Genomic DNA, 23762 nt, shown 5'->3' with positions numbered 1-23762 from the left:
TTGTATTTTTAAAATCATATTTATTTTGGTTCTTGTTGATTGCATTTTATTACATTAAGGTGAATTCAAACAATGATGAAAGTGAATGGGCAGCAGAAATGGCGCAATATTATGAGCTTAAGCTACAAAACGTTCAACAGCTTTATTCTTTTTTTTACCAATTTCTATAAGTGAAAACAAATAACATGCCTAAATGGATACTTAATAATCACAGAAAATCTGGTGCACACCAACGCCAGCCTTATTCCAAGTTTTGCTTCCTCCAGAGGGTAGTGTGCAAACAGTGATGTGACAGGCATTAGCTCATAGCTGCACTCTCATCTTCCTCGGCTGGATTGGTCACTGTTTTGTACATGGGGTCTCTGGATTCCATCAGTTCACACATTTCTTTAAATGATTTGCTTTCCGATGGAAAAGCATTTCTCTGGAAATGAAGACACATAGCATGCAAAATATTAATACACACACTCTAATAAATTGATACAAGCGGAAAAAGTACATGTCATGATGTTCAGGGGATATTGCACTCCAATTTAGCATTAAAACATATATATGAATAACAATATAAAGTATAATTGAATTGCAAAATATACAGTAGGATGTAATTACCTGCAAGGATATTCTCATTATTCCTGTGGCTTTTTTGGCCCCAGTGCCACTCACTTCCAGTTGAAATCGGATTGATTTAAGAAAAGCCTCCAATCCTACTTGTCCAATGTTATTCCCTTGTCAAAAGGAAAATCCATCCAGATTAAATAGGTTTTGGAGGTATGAGCAATGGATAATAATCAATGGTCAGTTGAAGCAACCTTCACTTTTTATAGATTTTTTTCAAGTATGAAACAACTTACATTGACCATTTATTCATTGACTTACTGTTATTAACATAAAGAGTGAAAGTTTGTTCATTAATGTTTCTGATTTCATTTTGTAACTGATGCGATTCTAAAAAAGCAATGGGTGCCTCGTAAAATACATTATCCGGTGATGGAATTTGTGTAATACATATGAGGTCACTTTGTGATGATTTTAAGTTGAAGAGCATACATGCCAGGTTGAGACTGATGAGACATTGATTTCCAGGAAGGAAAATCTGACCATTGTGGTGCTCCACGTGATCCATCAAAGGGTTAATTGCTTCAGGAGCCTCATGCATCTGTGAAAAAGATTGTTTCAAGGTTTAAAATTGAATTGGAATATCATATTATTGCCATGAAAAATATATTAAATTACCTCTGGCTCAGATGTTTGTGGCTTCTTGTCCTTGTTGCCAGATTTTACTCCTTTGCCTTTGTTTCCTTTGGCCAGATCCCCAACTGCAGAAACTACAAAAGCAAGCATATTAAAATGCACCTACAGTCCATCCTGAAATAGCATGTTCACAAAAAGGCCAATAACAATTGAACTAATTAAATATATCCATGCAGTTCCAATTAACTAATTCTGTTCCGCTCACCTTTTATGATTACAATAGTTTGCATTAATAGTGCCAATTTGAAGACAGTTGCAATCAGGCATATCAATGAGTGCCTGGGAGAAGGGGGTTATAATCAAGAAAATAGAATGGACTTTTTATGACAAAATGGTTTTGGTGATGGATGAGGCAGGGTATTAAATTAGAATAAAATGCAATGTAGATTAAAATGAAAACATTCTATGGAGAGAAGTCATAGGCAGCAGGGAAACAAAGCAGGAGTCGGTATTGTGGATGGTCAGGAGGGGAGATTTTCGGTGGGAGAAGTGGACAAGGAGCAGTCTCCCATTGAGAGCAACATCGCATTAAATAGTGGTGCAAACATAAGGCACTGTTGCTGGAGAGTTGGGTGGATCTAAATGAGGAAATTAGGCAAGTTCACAGGTATTACATGCCATATTTTCAGAATAAATATTTCCATGTTAATTGTCTGCAGAGCAGTCATGCTTTTTGGATTAAATAGGATAGATGATTGATAACATTTTTGGCATTTGTACATGGAGTAATATAGACAAAAATATTCATGCAAGCCAAGTCTTTAAACAAGTTCAACTATTAATATTAACAGTTCTAGTAATGTTATCACTATAACAGCTCACTTCTTTACATTCAAATGCCACGTATGTAAAAGTGATGGGTTGAATCTTGTCCTTGATAGTATTGCGGTATTTTTAGGACAGGTATCAATCAACATGTTCATTTTTAGACTTGCATAGGCCAACTTTTGGACTCTCATAGATTAAGGCAATAAAATGTAATAATTTACAATGTGACGAAAACCTTGGAATTAAGTTCAGAATCATAATTCCAAGTCCATTTCTAAATAGTTTATTCCAATTCCTTGCCAAGGATTCGTGGAGTATATTATTGAATCACTTAATAACTCGGTAAAATTGTATTGATCTTCACAATGTTATTATAACGTTATTGCTGGGAGTTATTAGCAACTTTACCTTTAAAATGTATATTTATTTTTGGGTTTGTTTATATATAACCACCCAAAAATTGCTATTACATGAGTTTCAAAAAATGCATTTACCTTTCTTTGTCAACTTGGACTCATCCTTTTTAAGTGAAGTATTTAGTGGCCCTGCTGAGCCTAAAATTCCACTGGTTGTGCTACCAGTAGATGATTTGTCGTCCTTCTTACCAAACTGTGCCAGTTCCTGCTGTACAAAGATTCAAATCACAAACGAATTAATTATGCCAAACATATTACATACATTTTTAAATCAACAGTATTTAGTACATTTTGATTTAAAGCTTTCGTGACTGCAGGGATTCATATTCTTGGTTCTTTCGGTAAAGTCACGTAGAAGGGAAATAACAAAATAATAAAATTATTCATCATAAATTTTATTATTTTATTGTTTCCCTTCTACATGACTTTACCGAAAGAACCAAGAATATAGTATTTAGTACAGTTTGGAATGTGTGCTATTAACAGTGAGTAGACTAATTGTTTAATGCATAACAAAAAAAATAAACCTCAATGCATATATATTAATGTCAATATTAACATCAGCAAGTTCTTACAGCCAATGATAATTAAGGACCACATTCTGCCATCACTTTCTTCTATCAGATCCTGCAACTGTTAAAATACATCCAACCTCCATAGCCTTCACTTAAAGAACCATACCATATCGCGTTTGGTCTTTTCCTTGACAACCTTCATTGCACATGCGGCTTACACTTGACAATCACTTTATTTATTTATTACATTTAAAATGTTTCTGACATTCCATTCCAAATGTCTAAGTTGCATACCCATCATGCCATGAAGCTTACAGCAATTTTCACAAGCATCTATGTATGTTCAAAGGCCATTGGTTTCTTTTCTTGGTGTTTCTTCTTATGTCCACCTCCACGATCCATGCCGAAACTGACATTACTATCGGCTTAAACACTGATCTCTTAATACCGACATGAATCTCTTTACTGTATTATGCACATTACGGTAAAAATAATCAGTTCCCTTATACCCCCATAATTCTCAATTCAAACTGAAGGTGGAAAGAATATCATCCCTAACCACCGTCATCAGCTTAGTTTTATTTAAGCTCACCTAAAGACCCCAGTATATAGTATCAGAATCTAAACATATCGAAAGTTGCAATACCCCAGTAAAGGTGCTAATAACCACACATTACCCATTGTGTTTCCTAGGTTTTCTACAGTCTCTACCAAATAAATTCTATATTGTAAATGGCAGTATGTCCAGTAGCTAAATGCCAATGATCCCTGACATGCAATACCCCGGCGTCTACAAACTAAGCTGTGTCTGCGGCAGTAGTTACATTGTGAAAATTAAGCGACATGTCTCAGACCTTGTTCGTGAACATAAGGCAGATCTGAAACACGGGAGGACCAATACCTCGGCCATGGCTGATCATTGTTTTAATGCGGTTGGCTCACACGAAATTGATTTCTCTAATACGAAGGTACTTTGCAAACCCACTGGCTATCAACAAAGATTTGTTCATGAAGCCATCCACATATACAGACATAGACACAATTTAAACCGAGAAGATGGGTACAAACTTAGCAATCACTGGAAGGACGTTATCAACTAGTTTAAGTCATAACTGGCTGTAATGTTTCCATTTTAGACTTGGCAGCCCTTTATTGGTGGAAGCCCACCACCAGCACCATCACTACCCACTACTACCATCGCCTCTAGCAGCAACTTCCCTTACATTAACATTAGCTACCCTGCCCATGTTGCTGACACTTGGGCTACGCCCATTTTAAACCTTTATAAACAGTTTGCCTTTAGAGGCTAACCCCCTTATTCCTGATGACGACCGCTTGTGTTGCGATCGAAATGTCGTAGTTTTTTGTTATTTTCTTTGAACCTATCTACATGACTTTACTGAAAGACCCAAAGAATATAAATTCCTGCAGTCATGAAAGCTTTAAGTAAAGATTTAGCTCATGTAGTTTTTATTCCTCCATTGAAGGAGCACAGATAGTAAGTGGTTTACTGCATGGCCCATAGTTTGGGCTGTATGGCCACAATCAATGGTTTTAACAGGAACAATGGTTTTAGTGAACACATTGTCAGTATGACAATGAATAACGCAGGATATAAATTCACCCCGATGTTATATCTCTTCAAACCATACAAGCTTCAAGTCGTTGGCTCATCTTAACTGGAATACCATTACAAGTGAGAATCCCAAATATCCCTTCCCTACCAAAATTATTTGCTTTCTTCAAGCTATCAAAACAAATCTAAAGCTCGCCCCATGTATGGTCAGCTCTTCTAATTCGTCTTTTTAAAACCACACTTGTTTTTCCATAGTTGTGTTTATATATTCTTGTTTATCCTATTTAGAGCTTTTAAGCATGTTTTTTTTATTATTTGTAATAGTTTATATGATGTATGTCTCTTAACTATGATACTTAAAAAAGTTATTGTTAGTTGTTATGCTAGGTTAAAAACACTTAGTCTGTGCTCTCCAGTTGCCTGTGTGAATTTTTTTTTTATAATAAGCAGGATAAATTTAGATAAACACCTCCTCGGACTGCACAAAAACTTGTCCCTCTATAGCTGTGTTTCTCAAACTTGCTTCGCCTTAGGCACACTCAGCCAATGCAAACATTTATGCGGACCACCCAGCCCCCCACCCCTGGTGACAAAGGCATTAACTTATCTCTACAAACCAGTCATACTAATATTCTTAGCTCTTTCGGTAAAGTCACGTTGAAGGGAAACAATAAAATATTGTTTTATATATTTTTTATTATTTTATTGTTTCCCTTCAACGTGACTTTACCGAAAGAGCTAAGAATATGAATTACTGCAGTCACGAAAGCTTTAAATCAAAATTCAGTCATACTAAATTATTCACATTCCTAGAACATAAAAACTTTTTTTAAAGGTTTGTTTTAGGGTGGGGGCATTTAAATATTAGGGTTAGGGTAGTTTACTTAACTTTTATTATTAATATAATTCGTAAAATATTAATGTTCAAAACAAAAGGTTCAAACACTGTCATTATTTCCAGATAAACCAGCACGTGGACCACCTGGAGAACCGGCGCGGGCCACTGATGGTCTGGGGACAACACTTTGACAACCACTGCTCTAGAGGTATCAAACTTGTTTCTATCCCCAATATGTAATAGCATGATAATAACCTTGTCCCATCCCATGGTAACTTTTCCTTCTTCTTTCAGATTTTAATTATGTTTTCCAATTCATACAGCATGCTGGCAACATTTCAATGTCTTAGCAAACACTCTTACTGCCTCACTAGATGATATTTTGTCGTATTAATAAGTTAATAAGATAAAACATATTTTGAAGGGCCCATGCTTATATTGTAATGGGTGGTTACAATCGGAAATAAATAGTGAACTTGAGACGTAAGATTCATGAGTGCAAATATTTTGTATGCACAGAATATAATTTGAACAAAAATTACGCGCTAACGTTTTATTGGTTAACAGTGATTGGTCCAATGGGATCAAAAAGTAAGATGAAATCAAAACTTTATTGAAATTACATGACTGTGGCAATACATGTTTATCTTACACCAGTGCTTTACCTTTTTCTTCGTGGAAGGTTTTGTCCCCTTTCCTGTAGCCTTTTCGCCCTTGTCAATTACGCTATGGTGGTCCAGTTTGGAATCTGCGCGACGTACAGTCACAGGCTGGAAGGAGGTAACCTTTTAAAACGAAATAAATATTTAGTGTATCACATAACAGGCTGTAAAAACAATTACAAATGGCATAACAAGTAGAAACAACTACATCTATGAAAATAAAAAAAACTGGATAGCAACACATTTACTAATAGACTAAACAAACGATATTTAAATAAAATGCAATTATGTCCACACAGTAAATTAGAGTGACTAAAAGGTCTTCACATTTGTCAAATGACCTGCTGTCAACCTCTTCCCTTTTAATATGAACTCATGTATTGGCATGCAGTGCGGTGTTCAAGTTTAAATTATAAAAATCACTCTTGTGAGGAAAGGCCATTCTTATTTATTCATACATACATCGCAAGTTTGCACATTTAACAAATCTCTTATGTGATCCACGAACCATTGCCTCGAAAGTGCTGGATCAGAGGTGTGCAATGCTGCTTAAGTGGACAAATGTATGTAAAGCTCTGACACCCACAATAAGATCAGGATCCCCCTTGCAGTCTTGAAAATACGTTTTCGACTGAGCCTAGCCATTGCTGTGCTCAGCCAGAACAACACCGTGATATGTTGGCCTCACAAGACATCATAATCTGGTTCAGGGCCAAGCAGGCCAGGGGCAGGGCTACTGGTGCATTAATTGCATGTGACATCAGTCAGTACACAATTCAAACAGAGCATCACCGTATCATCCACATGTCTCGACTCGTCCATTGTGTGTAACGAAAGTGGTATGGTTTGACTTCTACAGTGGAAAAAAAAATCTGGCACCTCCTGAAACGTGCCAGGCTGGCTCGGTACAACCAGGGGTGGCTTGGTTGCATCATGGAAAAGAAGTATGACAAACTATTAAAGCCTACACGCACTATTAAAGCAGACATGGCGCACAAGGGGGTGGTGTGGTCAACATGAATTAGGATTCTTATTATCAAGGCACTTACTGACTTCTGGATCTCTATATTGCTTCTTACTTCAGAGAGCAGAATACGTCGTTGCACAACCTCTTCATGTGTCAGTGGAAATCGAGCCAAGATCTGAAAAGTACATTTTATCTTAGCGAGTTAAATGCATTCACATTTTTCAATACAATGACGATTTGCAAATCCTTCACGGTAACACCTCAAGAATGGTTGTCTAAAGAATTTCACATGAACAATTTTAAGATAGCATATCACATAGCTTTGCTTGTTTCCCATTCTTGGGAAAAAACAAGATTTATTGATATACAGAAATTTCAAACATTGTCCATATATCAACTTAATGTTTTTATACAGTAAACCTGGTACACCGGATAGTTAGATGGAATTATTTGACAGCTTCATCCAGCTTTGTAATGCGATGCAGGAAATGGTGGATCACAACAGACACCACTGATTATCGGTTGCAAATCCCTTAAGCATCAATATTTATTCATTTGGTATGTCATGTTTCATGATGTATTACTATTGAGCAGCACAAGTGACCAACATAGTCATAATTTGAATTGTTCAACATCATGGAGCCTCATTACATGTCTTGCAGGAGCTCATTTTGTAAACAATTGTCTCAACTCATTGAGTCGCACTATATCCCAGTTTGTTCATTCTGGTTTCAGTTCAACAAGTTCTGATTTGCCAGACAGAGTCAGTGTGTTGTATATAGCGATGGTCAAACCCAGAAAGCGCCCGGTTCGTGATTCTTAGCACCCACTGCTCCATCACCATCCTAACCAACACCATGGGTGATGGATCCAGTGCTGCTGGGGGGGAGTGGAGGCTATAGTTTAGTTGTGTTGGTCGTGGGAGAGGGGGCAGCTGACGATAGTTCACCATGCCAATTAGTGCGCGTTGGCGAAGGGAGCACAATTTGGCTCACCTCTCACTGAGTATCTGTCATCAGTGCCTCTATCCCGTATAAGTACTCAGAGCTACAAGGTACTCAAACCTCTTTGCCCTGGCAAGTCAGTACTTAGTTGAAAGGTAAATATTTTTTTCCCTTCCACCGTTGTTGCATCACCTGGTATATGATTAAAGAGCTTAATCCATTATAATGTACATTGAATTGAAATATAGCAATGACAGATGCGCACCATACCTTTGTTATAACTATCGATTGAAGGTAACGACTTTAATACCGCATTTCCCCTGTGCATTTTGATTGTTCCAGATCCTGGCTGTTTTCAGCCCAAACTTCAGGAAAATACTGTATATAGAACTACAACTTGAAGAACAAAATAGAGGTGGTGGAGCGATTATGAGATGAAGAGGAATAAAGACAGGTGGATGTGGAGATATCTTTATTGGTATCTGTTGGTCAAGTGTTAACTTTTATACAATGTCCCCAAACTTGGGGCAGTATGCCAATGATATGATACGTGCAGAGTTGTGTTTCTGATTGTGAACATAGACTTTGGACGAAAAAAAAAACAAATATTTTTTTGAGGTGCCCTTCCCAACAAAGCTGATGAACAAACAAAAACAGATTCTAGAAACAGGTGTCGAAGATATTGACGTAAGGGTCATCAGCAAAAGGATAAGGTTGATAAAGGATTTAGTGGGTATTGTACTATATTAAGTGCACTAATTTGAGTTAGTGTGTTAGAAATATTAAGGGTGGAAAGTTTTAGAAATTTTAAGGTAGAGAATCAGGGAAATATAGGAAGTGCGTGAGACACTGGAATCTATTCTGGTCGGGTGTAGCTTGTCGCAATATCGAGCTGGGTCTTGAATGAGAAACTACAGCATAACGCGATCTAACCCAAAAACGTTTATTATAAATACTATTGGTCGCGAAAGCCTACGTGTTAAACTGACTAACCTCTATGGGGAGGATACTTTTCTTAAAACCAGAAAATTGGAGAAGCTCCTTATCAAGCGGATTAAATTTATATATTCGCTGGCGTTCCTCAAAAGGTGCAGACATTTGAAGGTTATACCAAACGCAGTTAAAATAACACATCACATAAAGTATATAATTACAATACCCCTCCCCTCCGCTTCAAATCACTGCACTTGAATGAGTTAAATGATGACGTCACCCCGCTGCTCTATTTAAGCAAGTGAGGGCTTCACTATTCTGGCAAATTGCCCGATGATGCTGGATGTAATTACCAGCGAAACGTCGTACTCAAAAATTGTAAATGTTGTGGATTCACTCTTCAACACACCGGTGGGCTAAATTAGTGAACTATTTGTCTTTTGTCAACGTGACACTTTTTTTTACTGATTGGCCGTGTCGGGTGGTGGAGGGTTACGACACATTTATAAATAACGCGAGCTAACCTAAAAACGTTTATTATGAATAACAGATAGGGTTGTGCTTTATGGAATCATCATGAATGAACACGTGACATAAAAGTACAAGACAGAGGTACAGATTTACACCACAATAGGAAATGGGTTGGAGGACGCACAGCCAGCACCATCGGGAACATATTTGCTACATGTGCTAAAACACAGATATTCCTTGTTGAAAGTGGTAGATGCATTCCTGAAAAGTGCAGCGTTAAGCGAAACAGCTTAAACAAGGAATTACTGTAATGCACCACATTTGCACTATAAAATCAGCCTGCAGTCATCCCATGGCATGACAAAGAACTTGCGATGAGGGTACGCTGCGTACTGTATCATTCCACGTACTCTATCATACCGCTCAGCCACGCAAGCTTAAGAAAGTAGTTTGTCATTGACCGCTCAGAAATCGTGTTATAATGGGCACGTTCTACGTTGTGCGAAAAGTGTTCCCGAATAGAAGAACCGTGTTATAGCGAAAACGCGTTGTGTGAAAATGCGTTAAGCGAGGACTTACCATATATGTTAAATGTTTGTTGTGTAACTATGGCTACTAACCTGATGCATTCTAATGTACTATTAATGTACTGTACCAATGCAAAACCAACCTCTGCAAGTTTAACAGCTCCATTATCACCAATCTTGTTGTGCGCCAGTGAAAGACACAGCAAAGTCCTGTTTAAACGCAGACCCTGCAAAATCATGAAGAAAGGTGCTGAATACAATACCAAAGGAAGATATGCACCCATAGATCAATAAGCATTTTGTCTCTCAGAATCACCGTGAGAATAGCCTTACATGAGCAATGTAGCCTCCCCCCAAGTCAGTAATGCAGTTGTAAGCCAAATTTAGGCTCAGTAGGGTTTTATTGGTTGTCTTGGTAGTAGAGAGGGCTTGACCCAGCAGCCGAGCACCATCATCATCGATCCGGTTGTTTCTGAGTGACAGGTGGCCTATCCTATAAACCGTGAGACAAATGCATGCAAAGTAGAATTTTCACCAAACATCTTAAAATATTTTTGAAACCCAAAAATATTGTTATGTACAAAAAATCACTTGCAAAATAAATATCTTACAATACAACTGTAATTTTTTAAATATAAATTACTTACATAATTCCCTCTCCAATTAGTTTATGGTATGACAGTTTTGGCTCAGGATTTCCTTCCAACACAAGAGTCCTGCATTACATGAAAGGAAATGTATATCAATAGCATGAAGTGTATTATTTAATGCAATATACAGATATTTTTGTTGTAAAAATCCACTGCACTGGTTACCTACTGTTGACAAGACATTTTCTTTAATTTGGTTGAGACATTTTGCAAAGTTCTTCAAGTAGCACAATATTTGCTAAAAGAATATTTTACTTTAAATCAGGCTAGTCTTATTCTTCAAGCTCAAATTATTTAACACACTGCACAGCATGCGAAATTTCGACCAATTTTAAAAGGCAGGTATTCAACTTGGGATGGGATGTTTCTTTTCCACTGGGAGGATTATTCCACAGGATGCATTTATGTGGTTGAGTAGGAAAAAATCCTAAATGTGCTTTGGGTTGTCTTATTAGGTGATCGTTCACAGCTGTCTCATGCCATGTGACATTGTTCCGCATCACCTTTATCGTGACATATGTTGATTCGGTATGAGTCCATGCATATATTTTTTAGCACATGGTCATTGAATATGAATTAAATTTAAATGCCATTCACATGTATGGAGAATTTCCACATTTTATTACTTGACTTTTGGGAGTGTATTCATAGCTTTAATTTGGTACAAAACGTATAAGAGTCCTCGTAGTTAAAGCGACTATTAAGATATGTATTGTACAATATACAAAACCTGACCCGTGGAAGAAACTAACAGGAAGTCTTACTTGAGATTTGTACAGAGAGGGAGAACTGATACAAACATATCCAAGGTGTCCTCATCTATTCCAGCATTCCAGAAACTGCAATACACACATCAGTAAAAACTTAAGTTTACAATACATCAATTTCTTTATAGTAGATCATGATACAAAAAAGTTACACTTTGCATCTAAGACTGCAACCAATTGTAATTATTAATGCTATTTATACTGATTATTATCTATATATGTTGTCATGCACTTTATATTATATTACAAATGTACTCGTGAAAATAAATGTACAGTACTTAATGGTCGTGAGGCTGGGAATTGCTGGTAAACACTTTTTGAGAATGCTCATCATTTTTTCTTCAATTTTCCAACCTGTTGAAATAAGTACAGTACACACAAAAGCAGGATGTAAAAAATATAAAGTTTTTGCATAAATGCCTGTGGTTAGAATTGCCGTGTCATGCAATTTTAATTGTTCAGAATACCTCGAATGTATATCTCTTTGACAGAACTTCTGTTGTCTTCGTTTTCCGGCTCCACTTGCACACATGGTTTGAAATACACAAACTTGTCCTTGGTGGTAAATGTTGTAGGAGTAATATCTTCTTCAGATGGAGCCACGTTTTGAACATTTTCTGTCGTAAGTGTATGCAAACATAATTCAAAAGTAGTATTGTATTCATGTTAGATATTTTGTTAAAGAGCTTTTTAATTATATAGAGAATGTCTTTTTAAGTGCAATAACCTTACCAATTCTATTGTTGCTAATGTCAATACAGTATGTTCAGGAGCTAAATGCCAATGTCGAGGTCTGTTATCCATCAGCGTTTATGTAGTTTTGCTATTCTTCCATTGAACGAGAACAGACTACAAGTGGTTTACTTTTTGGTTCATAGTTGATATGGGAGATGGTAGCCTTCCTGTTGCCCATCTGTTACGTGTTTTCATGTCAGCTTGAACACAACTAATGCCATTATATAGACAAAACGGACGCCAGTAATTCGAATTCAGATACGATTAGCAGAGCTAAATGCTGATAAAAGGCCCTTTTAAGGGCCAGAAGCTGGTTGGACCTGCCCAATAATACCCAATGAGTTACAGTCTGGGGTGGCCACAGATTCTCAAGTCAGTATTACCATGAGCACACATACAAGAACAGCCTGTCCAATGTGGCATTGCTTTTCAGTTCTCATTAATAGTAAAGGATGTGAGGCTATATTTCTACAAGTTTCTGAAAAAAAAACACTCCAACCAGCTTACAGCATATAGTGGATTTTCAAATTGAGGTTTAATGACCTACTCATTATTGTCTATTCATATACTGCATGGATATATATTGATACATGAATTGTGGATTATCCATTTTGCACAACTGTTTAGTGGCAGGAACACCACTACAGTATTTATAAATATAGCACAACCTGAAAATTCCAGTAATTCGCGGATGAATTATTGGTGGTTAGTGACTCCTCCCGTAATCCACCACACATCGCACTGGCGGCATCCGATAATTAACTTGTTAGCTGTGCTGACCTCATAATCCACTAATTTTTGGCAGATTCATCGTTTTCGCGGCTCGTTCCTCTTGAAATCTGCAGCACACTGCGACGTATTAAAAACGCATCACAGTCCGCAAACCACGATCCATAGAAGCGGACGGGTTATGTGGAGCTGCAGGGAAAAGTGTAGGTAATAATTGTTTTGTTATTTAGCATCAGTAGGCTAGCAGAGCTGACGTGATTTATCAGAAAAGCAATCCGCATTTTTTACTTGGATATCAAGTCAAAAAAATGCAAACAATCCTTTTACATAGACGTATATGGTACATTTGCACCATATTGGTCTTTTAAAAACCCGTAACCTCGTAATCTGTGAATTTATTGAAAATTAATTTAGCTGCTCGTAACATATCCGCAATTTGTCATGGATTAATGGCATTGCGCAGCTAATTATATCTGTAATTCGTGGCACACCGTGTTGACGAGACATTATATCATGGATTATGGTACTAACCTCTGTGGTGTGCTGTGGATTATGGGATCTGTGATATGGACCCCCCATATCACTGCTGTATAAGGAATTTAAATAATTTATATTAAAAAGGTGGTCAACTCATTTAAGGGCCCATCGTAAATGATCAGATGTGCAGAAAATGTTACTCTATAAATAATAATAATAAAATAACGTACTGCATTCACAGTATATTCGATTTTGCTATATAACCTGTCAACTTGCCTGCACCAGTGTTTTCCATTGCTGTGGGAGGGTGAGATCTTCTGACAACAGCAGGAGTGCTGGCCAGCCCCGTTAGGGTGCACAATTGAGTGAAATCTTGCTCAAAGTTTCCATTGCATTGATATTCCTCTGAAACAGTGACAGCCAAAAATGTTTACTGTAATTTTACATATTCATCATTTAAATGCAAGCAATTTGAATACGTACTCATGTTATAAAATACAATATAAGCCTAATTAGTCATTCCTTAAGCCAAAGTCTTTCAGGAGCAGTTCACTTTATTTTATACCCATCAAATAATGTTGCATATACACCATTCTCATCTATTCATTGTATATGCAAATACAGTACATATAGAATAAGAGTAGCCAACAGGCAACTACAGTATAACACCATTATGAGCCACGATCAAGCCACTGCTGGATGAAGGCCTACCCAAGCCACCACAACATCTCATGATCCTGTGGTGCAATAATCCATCCAGAACCTCCGCATGAATTGAACTCATCACTCCATTTTTTGGTTGACATCCTCTCAGATGTGTTCCATTCCTTGGATGCCATCTGTTGTTATTATTGACCACTGGTCATCATCCTTTTTAGCGACCTGTTCTGCCCAAGTCCACTTACTTTTCGTAATGTACAACATTATTTTAGTTGTATCTGATCTCATATCCCTGTGTTCCTTTTTCAGGAACGCAATAAAATCTATACTATGAAAACGAGGATCTGCACACCCTCCGGAACGACACATGTTGTGCCATTCATTATGACAAAGTGTCCAATAGTATGCGTTTTGCTTGATAAACAAGCCATTTTAGCTAAATTAAGGGTTACCGCCTCTAATATACAAAATAAACCATGAAAAATAATCTGAAGAAAATCTCAATACTGCAAACGAGGAGTACTACACCTAAATAAATGCCTTGTCTTGAGTGTTGTAATACTACAGAATGAACAAAAAGTGGGACTTTTAATTATATCATTTAATTGGACAACTCCATTAAAAGCAATGTCCTCGGAATAGCAGGAAAGGTCCCTAGTTAACATGGAAACTAACATATATGCAATATCTAGAATTACGTGTATGGACATTCATATAGTTATACAGTATTTTTGATAAAGACAGTAAGAGATGACTTGCAAAAGATCATTCATTTCTAAAATAAGTACCAGTTATTTACCAGGGGTGTTTATGCTGTCGTCTTCAGTTGAATTACTGAGTTGTCCTTTAGATTCTCTTGCAGCTCTTTCTGTCTTCTTCCCCATTGTGACTCTTTCTAGTGCACTGTTTACATGATAAAATGTTAACATGCAATTGGTATTATTGAATTATCGATATACAGTACTTTAGTATCATATAATATAATTTGTACATCATAAGTGGTAATATTCAGAGGTAAAATCAGGTGAACATTTTTTTTGTTTAAATGCAGCAAAACAATTATTCACATTCATTCACTGCAGTGCATACTGTAGATTGCTTTTTTTAAATTATATTGAATTTTTAAAAAGAGAGCTGTTGTTTGATTGGCACATTGTTCACCACCTGAAGCTTCAGACTATAAATAATGTGTTCTTATTTGCACAGGTGGCAATTTGTCACCACAGCCGTCTTAAGGAGCAGTGAAACCTTTCGAAAGTAGTGCTCGAGGGTTAGACACTTGTACACACTTGACCTGTACACAAGGAGCTAGGTGTTCTGAATGCTAGGGACCATTTCACCATGGCAATGGCTGTATTTTCACAATACTGAATACCCTAACATACATTTTGTGTGTGTAGAGTACTGTATTTAAAAGTCTCTACCCCACCTTGCAAAAGAGACATATTACTCTATGTGACTTTTATCCATTTCTAAAATATGTATTTAATTGAAGTAAAACCATAGTTAATGCTGGCTCCATGAAATAAGTTCCAATCAGCTGCAGAAAGCACTGCACATAGTACAAAAACATATATAAACATAATTTTGTAATCAACACCTGTTTTTATATCCTGATTTTGGTGATTATCTAACTTAGTCTGTTTTTTTCCCTTTAACCATAGAGTGATAAAGAGTGCCTGACCATTTGCTAATGGACATTTATCCACCTAAACCTGACTCCTCATGGGGTTTCCTCTACATTGTCCTTCACACTGCAGCTACTCAATCACAAAGGGCACAGCAGGACGACGTGTCATTTGCGTAAATTTATTTCAGTGATGTTTGGTCCCATAAGTTATGATAGATTTTGAACATGTACTTCAGCCCTTGTCTATATCTACTGTTGGATGGGAGCCTCCACACACCTGAAGGACAAATTACAGTAACATATCTTCTCAAAGAGAGCACAAACTCAAATAGTGCTTTAAGATCGTAACAAACCCCTTGATATTATAGGCCAACGATGCCAATACAAGACCCTCCGGAAATAATATCTTGAGAATGATTCAGGTTTGTGTGGACAAAACAACTATTGGAAAGGAATGTCCAAACATCCCAAAGAAGGACCCTTTTTAAAATGGTTTGAGACCCAGTGAGGTATTCCTGAATACAGTACTGTACAGCACATGTTAATTATAAAACGTATCTAGAATGTGTGTCCTGGACGATCAGGCATCATCAATGGGGCGGAGGGAAGACTTTGAAGTTGCAGGAGCTTATCATCACTGGAATGCAATTACACCAATGCTTATTTAATACCGTACATGTTCAGAGTATTTGCCTGCTATACATTTCCACATAAGCCACTTCGTTGAGCTATCATTTGTGGCAAGGTCGCTTCTGAAAAAAATAACTAATAGCTCAGTGGGCTTTACCTGGTAAAATAAAAATGGTTTCGTTTGAGTACATTTAAGTTTAGTGATTTTCTTACCTTGCCTATATTTTGCACTATGGGTTTTGTGCTATTTGTAATTACCGGCTAAATGTCGTATTCGAATTGTATTCTCCAACACACTGGCGTACTGAACTAGTAACGAATTGGCACGTTTTGTTTACGTGACAAACCTGACGAATTGGTTGTGTCGGGTGGTGGTAGGTTTAACGACACATGTATATTCCCGCGATCCAAAAAAACCTAAATATTGGTCACTCAAAGCCTACGTGTCAAAGTGTACCATTTGTTGTTGTAACTTTCTGACCCGCCCCTACTTGAAATCTGTAAAAAAAATAAAAGAGCTTCATAGCTCATTGGATTTTTCTCCAGGATAGATATTCTGATTCTGTACGTCAACGTGGTGACGTCAAGAGCCCTTTACTAGGAAAACCTGACCGTGATTATAAAGTCTTTTTTCTTTCTCTCACTGCTACAGCAACCCTATATAATAGCACCACACAATAGCTCTCTGTTGGTGCTTTCATATCCAGCTAACTCGATATTGCTTCTCGATCCAAACTCAGGGGAAATGCAACCGGAGAGATTGGCTCTGAATTCGCCGACAAAGATAAAGATCCCCCGTAAAACCTTAGGGGCAAGTGCTGTTAGTGGGCACTTATGAAGGCCGACACGGCACACGAGGGGGTGGATGGCCAACACCACGCCCGGCCGCCTTTGTCTCCCCAGTGGCGATGTTTACACATCGCACCGTGTACTCATTTGAGGCTGAGTTGATCTAGGGGAGGCCCAGGACCGGTTCAGATAATCGTCACTGGTGCTGACCGTGAGCGGGATTTGAACTCGGGTCGCCAGGTTCATAGCACAGCGCGCTAGCCACTACACCACCGCTCCCCACACAACAACAACAACCGCCATTCGCCACTAAGTGGCGATGACGTCACCACGACGCTTGTGCCAGGACATGTGCACCTTGAGGCCACGTGGAGTGTCGAACGCCCGCTGGCAGGAGGTCACGGGGCAGACCCAGGTGCCACGGGTCGACTGACTGAGATGACTGGCTGATGCACCACCTGTGCCCCCTACTGTGCCAACCTGCTGTGCTTTAGCCACCCGGCGCTCCGCTCGTTGTGAGCGTCGCTCCTCCAGCCTCCGTTGTTGTTGGAGGGCGACTACCTCCAACTGCCCAGTAGCGTCCTTCACGAGCCTCCTCCACAGAGGCCGATCTTGACACCGCTGGTACCAGTCATCGGCAAGTCCACTCAGCTCCACGTCCTCCTGTACCACATCACTCCATCTCTTCTCTAGCCCGTGCCGCGCCCGTTTAGCCCCCACGATCCGGCCGAACAAAAGCTGTTTCGGCATGCGGTAGCTGGGCATGCGGGCTACATGACCCAGCCATCGCAGCCTTGCCCGCCGGAAGAGCTCACCGATGGGACCTTGCCCAGATCTTTCAAGGATTTGGGAGCTCCTCACACAATCCAGTCTGGTTAAACCCAGGATGGATCGTAGGCAGGCTAGCCTAAATGTTTCTAACCGGCGAAGATGTTCCATTAGGGGGGTCTACGTTTCGCAAGCGTAGAGAAGGGAGGGAATGACCGTGGCCGAGAAGACCTGAAGCTTAGTGCGGAGCGACTGACCAGGTAGCTTCCACACAGCGTTACGCAACCGATGAAAAGATATTGCCGCTCGACTGATTCGGAGTGAGACCTCTGCTGTTAAACTGGAGCTGGTCATAAGCACACTGCCCAGGTATGGGAAACTCTCCACTATCTCCACAACTGCCCCATCACCGATTGGGAGTTGTAGGGGTGGAGTGTCCGATGGTATAAAATACCCAGGCAGGTGCTTAGTTTTGGTGGGGCTGATGGTAAGGCCCCATCTCTTAGTGGCACGCTCCAATCTCAGCAGCAGCGTCTCCAACTCCTCCTCTGAATGAGCAGCTATTACCAAATCATCAGCATACATAACGTGGTTGAGCAATAATGAGCCATCCCTTGACCGCACCCGGGCATCGATCAGCCTCCCATTATATCTGTACCATATGGAGATTCCCCCGGTAGAGCTATTGAAGGCTTCACGAACTACGTGGTCAAAATAGATGTTACATAATGTGGGAGCCAGAGGACATCCCTGTCGCACCCCAAGGTGTACAGGGAATGGCTCGTACTCCCGGCCACGTAGTTTTACCCGGGCCCGCTCACCATCATGAAGGTCCTTAATGATCGTGAGCAGATGGTCAGGGACTCCAAAAGCACGAAGAACAACCCAGAGCCCAGGCCTACTGATGGTATCATAGGCCTTGACCAGGCCAATAGAGCAGAGATGTAGGTCTTGCTGGAATTCCCTACACCTCTGCTGTAGCAGACGGACAGAAAATATGGCATCTGTGCAGGACCGCCCTTTCCTGAAACCGCATTGGGGCTCCGCAAGCCTCTCCTCAGCGTGCCTGGCAAGGCGATATTGAATAATCCTTGCCAGGACCTTTCCCGGCACACTGTGGAGTGAGATGCCCCTGTAGTTATTACAGTCTGTGCGGTCCCCCTTCTTAAAGAGGGGGACCACCAGGGCATCCTTCCAATCCTGCGAAACCCGTCCAGTGGTTCAGACTGTTGTTATGATGTCATATAGGGCAGTCTGTGCACAAACGCCAGACACACACTAACACACACAGACACACACTAACACACAGGCACACACACACAGACACACACTAACACACACACTAACACACACAGACACACACTAACACACAGACACACACTAACACACACTAACACACACACACTAACACACACAAACACACACACACACTAACACACACAGACACACTAACACACACAGACACACACACACTAACACAAACAGACACACTAACACACACACTAACACACACACTAACACACAGACACACTAACACACACACTAACACACACAGACACACACTAACACAGACACACACTAACACACACAGACACACTAACACACACAGACACACTAACACACACACTAACACACACACTAACACAGACACACTAACACACACACACACACACACTAACACACACAGACACACACTAACACAGACACACACTAACACACACTAACACACACAGACACACTAACACACACACTAACACAAACAGACACACTAACACACACACTAACACACAGACACACACACTAACACACACAGACACACTAACACACACAGACACACTAACACACACAGACACACTAACACACACACACTAACACACACAGACACACACTAACACAGACACACACTAACACACACAGACACACTAACACACACACACACACTAACACACACAGACACACACTAACACACACAGACACACACTAACACACACAGACACACACTAACACAGACACACACTAACACAAACAGACACACTAACACACACACTAACACACAGACACACACTAACACACACAGACACACTAACACACACACACACACTAACACACACAGACACACACTAACACACACAGACACACACTAACACACACAGACACACACTAACACAGACACACACTAACACAAACAGACACACTAACACACACACACACACTAACACACACAGACACACACTAACACACACAGACACACACTAACACACACAGACACACACTAACACAGACACACACTAACACAAACAGACACACTAACACACACACTAACACACACAGACACACTAACACACACCACGTACCACTCAATTCGCCGACTCACACAGACACGCGCGCACACACGGGGCTCGTTCACCTCTCAACGGACGCACGAATATTCCCAACACACACACACGCATAGAACAGAATTTATTAATTTGTGTTGAAACGTCAGTAAGGTCCCTACTGCGAGTGTGGCCTCACGCACGAACCTGCCGCAATGTGCCCACCCCGTGCCAGCTTGCCACTGTCGGGAGCGGCCGGTGCTGCCGTTGCCTCGGGCAACCGCGGTCACGTGACGACGCGTGCGAGGGGGGGGGGCGGGACGGGGCGGGGCCCTGATTGGGCAAGGGTGGGCGGGAAGTCCCTATACCCGCCATTCCATCCGAGCGCAGTGTGTAGGTATAAGAAATGGGTATAGGGACTTCTCGCCCATCCCACGCGGACAACGAGCGGCTCCGGTTCAAGATTCCACCCGCCGAAGCGATGCGTCGACTCGTCGTTGATCAGGGCCTACGATTGCGATTTAAGAATCGATATTTTGGTTATTTCGGTAAAGTCGCGTAGGTAGAAAATAATTAGAATTATTTAGAAAACAAACAAATGTTTTATTTAGAAAATAAAAAATATATATATTTAGAAAATAATTATTTTATTTCTAACTACGTGACTTTACCGAAAGAACCAAAGAGTATGGTGCAGTCACCAAAGCTTCAAATCAATATTCAATCGATATTTGGTGTCTCCATCGTTTTTGCCGACTCCGGTATTGTTTAGCGGCGTTGCGAGTGTGTTTGTGTGTGGTTTGTGTACGTCTCGTACGCGCGGCAAATTTTGATTTAAAGCTTTCGTGACTGCAGTAATTCATATTCTTAGCTCTTTCGGTAAAGTCACGTTGAAGGGAAACAATAAAATAATAAAATGCTAAGAATAGAAATGCTGCGTCGTTAAAGCAGAGCAGCAGAAGAATGAATGATCCATTAGGAGTAATGCTTCATAAAATCTATCGCAGCATCATCATCATCAATACATCACATCATCATCAAATCTACGGTCAACATCATCAATCCCCCATACTCATCATCAATAGTTTCGTGGATTCGAAGTCCCGAGGATCGGCCTGGTTAATACTGCGGGTTTATTAATGTTCGCGGTTCAAATTTGCCAAGTTAAAATATAAAAAAATACCCGCGTTATGCGGAGCAATCATCAGCCCCCCTACCGGCAGATATTGCAGGAGAAATTGTATCATTAACGGGAGGTTTGGGTTCGGTGTCTGCTTTTTAAGTGTATACGGTGAGACGGATAATGGGAACCATCCCACATGACATTCCAGATAAATATCTAAGTGCATGGTTGAGCCATCTCGGTGTGGAGAGGCATTCATCTAGCAGTGGATTTCAAAATGCATTTGAATATATACACATGTACGTATCAACATGTGAAGGTTGAAGGGTTTATTTGTTGCTAAGTGTAGGCTAATTGACGGCGTTAAGGTGCATATAATTGGGTTAATACAATAATCGTAAAAGGTTTCAAACCCCCCAAAAAATGCTATATTTTCAATGTACGTTTCACGATAAACATGAATGACTATAAAATTGTCGTGCAATGTTTAGAGCACGTGCATCGCAAGTTGGAAGGTTTCCGAATTAAAACACCCGTCTGGGGGTCAACTCAGCATTCGGACATATTGGCGGTACACCGGTGCAGCATAACACACCGGTCATCATATTTTGACCGCATCCATTATTTTTCGTCTCCCCCCTCCTCTTTTCCGAACATAGATGGACTCGTCCATCTGAACAAACTGTCAAATCGCTCTCCGTGGTGCTAACGTTAAAAATAAACTGCCAATTTTTTCAAATTTTCTTGTTGTGGTTTTCACACCTGATGATGATTGCTTGTGTTGCAGTCGAAACGTCGTGAGAATTGAATTGTTTTATATTTTTATTATTTTATTATTTCCCTTCTACGTGACTTTACCGAAAGAACCAAGAATATGAACACCGGTCATCATAAAACAGTCTAAAATAAACTCTTGAACATGGCATTCGTCTTCCGACTGTTTTGACACGACAACTGATTTTGACGCACCCCGAAAAATGTTCTGACGGGGGTTGCGAATTGCAGGAAAAGAAATCATTATTGAGAAAATGTTGCTTTTAAACCATGCACCGGTGTATCGCCAATACGTTCATGTATTCCTCCAGGGTCGAGAAAATGTATACCACATTGGGCATTGTCAACAGTCCTATAGATTAACTCACCGACTCCATAGCAATGTGGAATTTACATCATTGCCTTAGAGTTATACATTCGAGTTGAGTGCTTTCCAACCGTCGTTTAAGCACGAAACCACTTTGGATTGTAGTTTTACAAACTTTTACGTCATGGGAGGACATAAATTGCCATAAAGGGAACTATTTCAAAAGCATGGTTATGAGGTGAAATAAATGAGGTCACAATTTCTGCATTTAAAAAAAATAGATTGTTAAATAGTATGTAATCTGTATTAGTTACGTTTTCAATGTCAAAAATAGCAACGCATTAAGTTTGATTCTATTCATGAAAATGCATTTACAATCACTTCTATACAGTACTGTAGGCAATAGTGTCTTAAAATTCAGCCAGATTGTTATAACATTTTCCATACAATGATTATTAAATACCAAATTCGTTTTACTTTTCTAGTCTTCAAAACATTTGAAACTATTGTGATAAAGTTTGCGAATGTATACAAAAAATACTTGCTTTTTCCAACGTGACCTTTCTGAGTCAGACGCCATGACTTTAGAGGCTGCCTTGTTTGTGTTTTAAGAGCGCATGTTTGACAAAGCGTACAACTGCCTGGGACCATTCATTCTGATTCTGAATTGGTGAACTGTAGCCACTTTGAGAGTGTGCCCCAAGCAAGGCATCGTTAAATATGCGGATCGTGCACTGAACAGGAGGTCGGTCTCCTGTTAACAACTGCTTCGTTCTCCAAATATTCCATTGCATCATGTTGATAACATATCACAAGTACGGCTGTGCCTAACATGTTTTGTATTCGTTTTGGATAGTTACATTTTTAATGGTGTAGATTTTGTGACGATGTTTGCTACTCTCTCCTTTAGCATACATTAATGTTTCCATGGAATCATGGCCAACAACAAAGGCACCCAGCTGCTCTGGCAGCGTGATTGTTCGTGATATTTACGAGGTTGTTTCCCCAATGCAACTTGTTTGTGAAAGGCGTTTTTTTAACGTTGTGAATGTTGTTTTGTAAACATACTGACAGATCTGAAATAGTATTTAAATGTAAATAATGAATATAAACTGATCTGGAATTATCAATATATTTCCTATTTTTCTTATTCTACTATGTGTTAAAAGAAGGAATAGTTCTTCGAGAATACACTTAGTGTATTTAATGGCTTATTATATGGTGCCAACACCAAACCTTTACTCCAGCATTAAATTGTAGTGCTTTTATGCTGAATTAGGCTGTATTGAGAATATGGAGGATGGATAAGAAAATATTTATTTAAGAAGATCACTTTTGTAATCACCCTTTATCCTGGTTATATGTGTGAAAAAGAGGTTCGCAGTTTATCAGATTATTTCAGTCTAAATCAAGATTCTGATTATGATATGCGCTATGAAGGACCACTGTCCAAAACATTTCTTATTATATATTTTCTTTTAAGGCAGTGCTATTGATGAATGTGTTGAGTTTTCACGTTTTCTATGGGGTGAGCTTAAAT

At 39.5% G+C, this 23762-nt stretch overlaps 1 protein-coding gene across 5 annotated transcripts; it reads right to left on the bottom strand.

Annotated features, from left to right (window-relative positions):
* LRRC71 (leucine rich repeat containing 71) lies at window positions 1-23136 on the bottom strand. Of its 5 annotated transcripts, none has more exons than XM_032973932.2 (16): window positions 22768-23136; window positions 14686-14789; window positions 13503-13631; window positions 11753-11902; window positions 11564-11639; window positions 11283-11357; window positions 10516-10584; window positions 10202-10361; window positions 10012-10095; window positions 7076-7168; window positions 6030-6149; window positions 2514-2640; window positions 1234-1325; window positions 1048-1156; window positions 610-725; window positions 1-424 (listed from the first exon to the last, which is right to left on the bottom strand). In XM_032973932.2, the coding sequence occupies exons 1-16, from the start codon at window positions 22800-22802 to the stop codon at window positions 299-301; spliced, it is 1665 nt and encodes a 554-aa protein (XP_032829823.2). In that variant the 5' UTR covers window positions 22803-23136; the 3' UTR covers window positions 1-298. The 5 variants fall into 5 exon arrangements, with proteins under 5 accessions (XP_032829823.2, XP_032829740.2, XP_032829905.2 ...); XM_032973849.2 differs by having other exon boundaries at window positions 2514-2643; window positions 22768-23135; XM_032974014.2 differs by lacking the exon at window positions 22768-23136 and adding an exon at window positions 20226-20338 and having other exon boundaries at window positions 2514-2643.
* Between the last annotated feature and the right edge of the window lie 626 nt (window positions 23137-23762).

The sequence above is a fragment of the Petromyzon marinus genome, chromosome 1, assembly GCF_048934315.1.
Source record: "Petromyzon marinus isolate PM22_M1 ecotype Great Lakes invasive population chromosome 1, UKy_Petmar_22M1.pri1.0, whole genome shotgun sequence".
Taxonomy (NCBI): Eukaryota; Metazoa; Chordata; class Hyperoartia; order Petromyzontiformes; family Petromyzontidae; genus Petromyzon; species Petromyzon marinus.
The sequence above is the reverse complement of the archived record's forward strand: the minus strand, read 5'-3'. Positions and strand labels throughout refer to the sequence as shown.

Excerpts from the sequence above, each read along its gene's own strand:
- LRRC71 (XM_032973849.2), bottom strand. The coding sequence starts at position 22,802 with ATGGCGTCTGACTCAGAAAGGTCACGTTGGAAAAA. Across the intron at positions 6,150-7,075 it reads ATATAGAGATCCAGAAGTCA|GTTACCTCCTTCCAGCCTGT; the intron begins GTAAGTGCCTTG and ends TCGTTTTAAAAG. Across the intron at positions 1,157-1,233 it reads CACAAACATCTGAGCCAGAG|ATGCATGAGGCTCCTGAAGC; the intron begins GTAATTTAATAT and ends TCTTTTTCACAG.